This window comes from Octopus sinensis, linkage group LG4, assembly GCF_006345805.1.
Source record: "Octopus sinensis linkage group LG4, ASM634580v1, whole genome shotgun sequence".
Classification (NCBI taxonomy): Eukaryota; Metazoa; Mollusca; class Cephalopoda; order Octopoda; family Octopodidae; genus Octopus; species Octopus sinensis.
The window spans coordinates 72,653,394-72,658,393 of record NC_043000.1 but is presented as its reverse complement, the minus strand read 5'-3'; the positions used below and the strand labels follow the sequence as shown (position 1 = coordinate 72,658,393).

Sequence of the window (5,000 nt, the reverse complement as noted above, 5' to 3'; positions counted from 1 at the left end):
ACAAAAATGAAGCGTCCATCTCGTCGCCGCATTATGTCGTACGCGAATGAGAGGATTTGCATCCCCAACGTAGAATTTTTAATGTAATACATGTCCTTGAGGTAGTAATTGTGCGCGGCTGAAGAAGGCCATAGACACACATTATGCATTGTTATAAATCCGTCTAATAAAAGCCCGAAACATATGTACCGCTGAATCCTTGGCATCATGTTTTTATTTGATTAATTTATATATATAATATATATATATAATATATATATATATATATTTCTAATTTTTTTTTTTTTTTTTTAATTTTCTCCTGGTTTACAGAATTAATGTTATTTTGCGGTGAAGCTTTTTGGCTGTTATTTCTAGTGGGTGAATGGCCTATTATGGCCGTTCCTTGATTGTGATATATATATATATATATATATATATATATATATATATATATATATATTATATACACAATATATATATATATATAATATATATATATATACATATATATATATATATATATATATATTATATATATATATATATATATATATACGCGCAGGTGTGGCTGTGTGGTAAAAAGTTTGCTTCCCATCACATGTTTCCGAGTTCAGTCCCACTGCATCGGACTTTAGGCAAGTGTTTCTAATATAGCCTTGGGTCGGCCAAAGTGGATTTGGTAGACGGAATCTGAAAGAAGCCCGTCATATACATATCTATGTGCGAGTTCGTGTTTGTACCCCACCATCACCACTTAACAACCGGTGTTGGTGTATTTACGTCCCCATAACCTAGAGGTTCGGCAAAGAGACTAATAAAATAAGTACCAGGCTCGAAAAATATGTACTGGGATCAATTCATTCGACTAAATATTCAAGGCGATGCCCCAGAAATTGGTAAAAGATAAAAGGTAAAAGAAAAGATATATATATATAGATATATATATGTATATGTATATATATATATTATATATATATAATATATATATATATATATATATACTTATATGTATGTATTTAATACATATATATAAATACATATACATACATATACATACATAAATATATATATATATATATATATATATATATATGTACACGCACACACACACACACACGTAAACATATATGAGCACAGACGCACAGACACATATTCCGTTTATTTTTACTTTATTTTATACAATCTTACACGGAAAACAAATAATCTGAGATCATGAAACTTCAAAATATATTATTTCTAGAATAACTGTTTTAAAGCCATCTTATTTGTGAAAAATACATTAAAAAATAAAGGGTATTGTGAATCGATCAGCTCATATTGGTTACTGATAGAAGGCAGATCACTGTTATAATGATGTTGGTAGCTACTGACTATTGTCGGCTGACTTACATTTCATCTCATTGAATATCATCTGAATTACTTTCAGCAGTAACAGTTGCAGCTGCAATGCTAGCTGTCAGGTAACATTAGTAGCAGTAGTAGAGTGGAGATAGTAATAGATATAGATAGATAGATAGATAGATATATATAGAGAGAGAGAGGGGGTAAGAGAAAGAGGAAGGAAAGAAGAAGAAGAAGAAGAAGAGATGGCGGAGGAATAAAACTAAAAATAGAAATATGAAAAGATGAGCGAAAGAGAAAGGGAAAGCAGCTTGGCTATATGTAACTGGAAGAAAGTATTGATGATACTGCTGGAGAACTTATAAATAAGGAAGTATCAGCTGGATAAAATAGGGTATCAGAAGCACAGAAGCGTTGCAGTTGATGGAAAAATACTGAAGGAGCGTTGAAGGAATAGAAGAGTTAGTCGGAAAGGAAGTATGTATATCAAAATTTATTTCTGTATGCGACTATGTTTTTAGGTAGTTGTTAGCCCTATCAGAAATTGTGTGAAAGCAGTTGACGGCACATTTAAACAGTCCCTTGCCACATCCACGGTGACTAGCTTTTTATTGCAACTATTTACGTTAAAGACGACTAACGTTCCAACTGTCATTCAAATTTCTTTCATTCGTGTTAAAGAACAAGTGATGTAGAAAGCCTTGTTCAGTTTACTGCTAGAGCCGAAATCCCATTTTAGCAGAAGAAGCTTACTATTACAACATAGATTTATAATTTATATTCATTATGGATCCCAAATTGTTACTTTGACAAGCGATTCTGATCATCAAACGAATGTAATTATTTTTAATTTGTTCTTAACGTTATTATCATTAACATCATTATTGATAATATGTAGCTATGAAATGGCCATTTTAAATGCTTTATCCATGAAATACTCAATGAAATGATAGTTTAAAAATTTAATCGAGGAATAAAAAAAGAAGTAACCTGCTTCGCATTTTCTAAATGGATTTAAGAGTGAGAATTACATTACAAAGATAAAAAGAAACAACTTCAAACTAAGACTATATCGCCTATAAAAGCAACAGTAACAACAGCAACAAATTCATCATGGATTATTCAACAGGTTCAACCCTAAAGGAAAGTCCTATTAGATCACCTACACTAAGTGAAAAGCAATTTTTCCAAAACAATGCATGCAATCAACAGCAACAGTACCAACAACAACAAAAGCACCAATTTCCAGGGATGCCCAGTAGCAAGAGAGACCTCATTGATAACATGTTTACCTATATCAATAGGGATTTACTGATTTCCAAGATATTCTACTTTTTCTTTTTCGCTGCATTCGGTTCACTCTTTCCATTGATGGCAGTGTATTTTAGACAACTTGGTATGAACCCAACCCAAGGCGGCATTCTTATAGGATTTCGCCCTTTCGTTGAATTCTGTAGTGCTCCTTTATGGGGTGTTTTTGCTGATAAATGGAAGAAAGGAAAGCAGCTTCTCTTATTTTCTTTATTTTGTTGGATTGCTTTCACATTATCTTTGGCCTTTGTACGACCTCCTGCCCATTCTTGTATCTCAACTAACTCAACGCATCTATTTCTTTCTGAACCTTACGAGAGACGACGAAGGGAAGTGGCCTCTGCCGAAAATTGGATAAATCCAGAAAATCTTCTGATCGACGACAGTGCCATATCTCTTACAGAATCTCATTCTAATTCGCTAAAAAATTTTATGAACGGATTGTATCATCAAAATTTGGGAACGAGTGATTCTGGTGGTCCTTATTATATAAAAAGAAACGATGTAAGCGGTCGTTATCAAGATCCCGCTGATTTATTTTCAACAAAGGAATACCTGTCTCATTTTATTTCTAAACGCAAAAGACCTAAACATGAAGGATACGAAATCGACCATTCTAAGATTGCCAATAAAAACAAGGAACAAGTTGCTGGTTTGGTAAGCCCGCGTTTCAGCACTATTGTCTATCGTGAAGACCAGGTGCAGCAGGTATTCTTTGTCTTGCTTGTTCTAATCGTCGTTGGAGAATTCTTCAGTGCGCCTGCCATAACTCTTGCAGATTCTGTGACATTGGCATATCTAGGAGATGATGTTGAAAACTATGGAAGACAGCGAATGTTTGGTTCACTCGGATGGGGAGTTGCTATGTTTTTGGTTGGAATGGCGCTTGATCATTCAACAACATTTCCAAACCACCCTTGTGGTACTCAAGAACAGGGTGAGAAAAATTACGTGGTATGCTTTGCTGTTTTTTCTGTCCTCATGAGTTGTGCCTTTATTACAGCAACTCAGTTCAATTTTGCCTTCCAGCAAGGAATTATGGATATTCCTTTAAAACAAATTGCATCCCAGATTAAGGAAAAGATTAAAGAAACAGTCACCGGACGAAGGAAGATTGACCGAATGCGACTCGTAGAAGAAGACGATTTCGATTATTATACTAAAGACAAAGCTCATATCGAACCAACTTTTCAAGAAAAAACTCCACCCGATAAATTGCATATCTCACTCGGTGAACAAAATGACATGGTTAGTGACACAGTAAAGGGACAGAGTAGTGGAAGTGGAAAGACATTCGAAGAGGAGACCTATTTTGGAAAATGGATAACTGTATTGAAGATGTTGGCCAATCTTCGTTATATGTCAGTATTATTTGTTGCTTGGTTTATGGGATTTGGAATTGGACTTATTTTCACTTTTCTTTTTTGGCACCTACAAGACTTGGGTGGATCTCCTACGCTATTTGGTGTGGCATCCGTTTTCAATCATATTTCGGAATTATTGGCTTATTTCCTTAGTGTCAAATTCATATCAAAGTTTGGTGAGTACATTTTGCTGTATATACTTTTTCTAAGATAACTTAGTTTAAGCTTATCATGCACGCATGCCTCTGTGTGCATACACAAACTTAGGTATACATATGTGCACACCACTCTCTAAATTCAAGTTATAAATACTGATTCTGTATCTATATATGCACACTTGAAATTTTTACGAATTCAAACAATTTATTTTCCCTTATGTATTCGCACATTCGTGGCATTAGCACACAAATGTATATCTATCTTAATGTTTTAAGACAAAGTTTTTTTAGACAAATTTTTCAGAAAACCTCTAGAACATCAATAATTACAAATCCCATTCTCATATAAACATACATCGATTCTCTACACAGATATACCAATATGATTATTCTTACATATAATTATATGTATAGTCGATGCAGCATCTGCATGTCAGATTTTCCGCTTTACATGCTAATAATAAAAACATGGCACTTGTTTCCCTGCTGTTCTAAGTTAAATCTATCTCATATAATATATATTTATATATAGGTAGACTAGCATGGTCCTAGACTAGTTGGGTTTCCTTTAATTTGAAAAACTACGACAGTCACGGATTACACATACATGGTGTACAGAAGTTAAATTAGATTTTGAAAAATTGAAAGTAAAAGGAAATAACAAAAAGAAAATGACACACTATTCACTTAGAACTGGAATTGTGTTTGAATTTTATTTAGATGAATATATTTCTGATTAACTAGCGCACAATATTTGTTGTGGATGTGTCAAGCACCATAAACTATGCTCCAGGCCATGTTACCCACTTTTATCGCCAATATTTTTGTGAAAGGCATGAGAATC

At 33.7% G+C, this 5,000-nt stretch overlaps 1 protein-coding gene across 1 annotated transcript in view; it reads left to right on the top strand.

The window, feature by feature from the left end:
• The first annotated feature begins 1,564 nt into the window (after positions 1-1,564).
• The window catches only part of LOC115210712 (major facilitator superfamily domain-containing protein 6-like), a 107,536-nt gene continuing 104,100 nt past the window's right edge, over positions 1,565-5,000 (top strand). Inside the window, exon 1 of the mRNA XM_029779407.2 lies at positions 1,565-4,174. Coding sequence (XP_029635267.1) covers positions 2,437-4,174 — 1,738 coding nt within the window. The 5' untranslated portion in view covers positions 1,565-2,436. The remainder of the gene's footprint in view (positions 4,175-5,000) is intronic.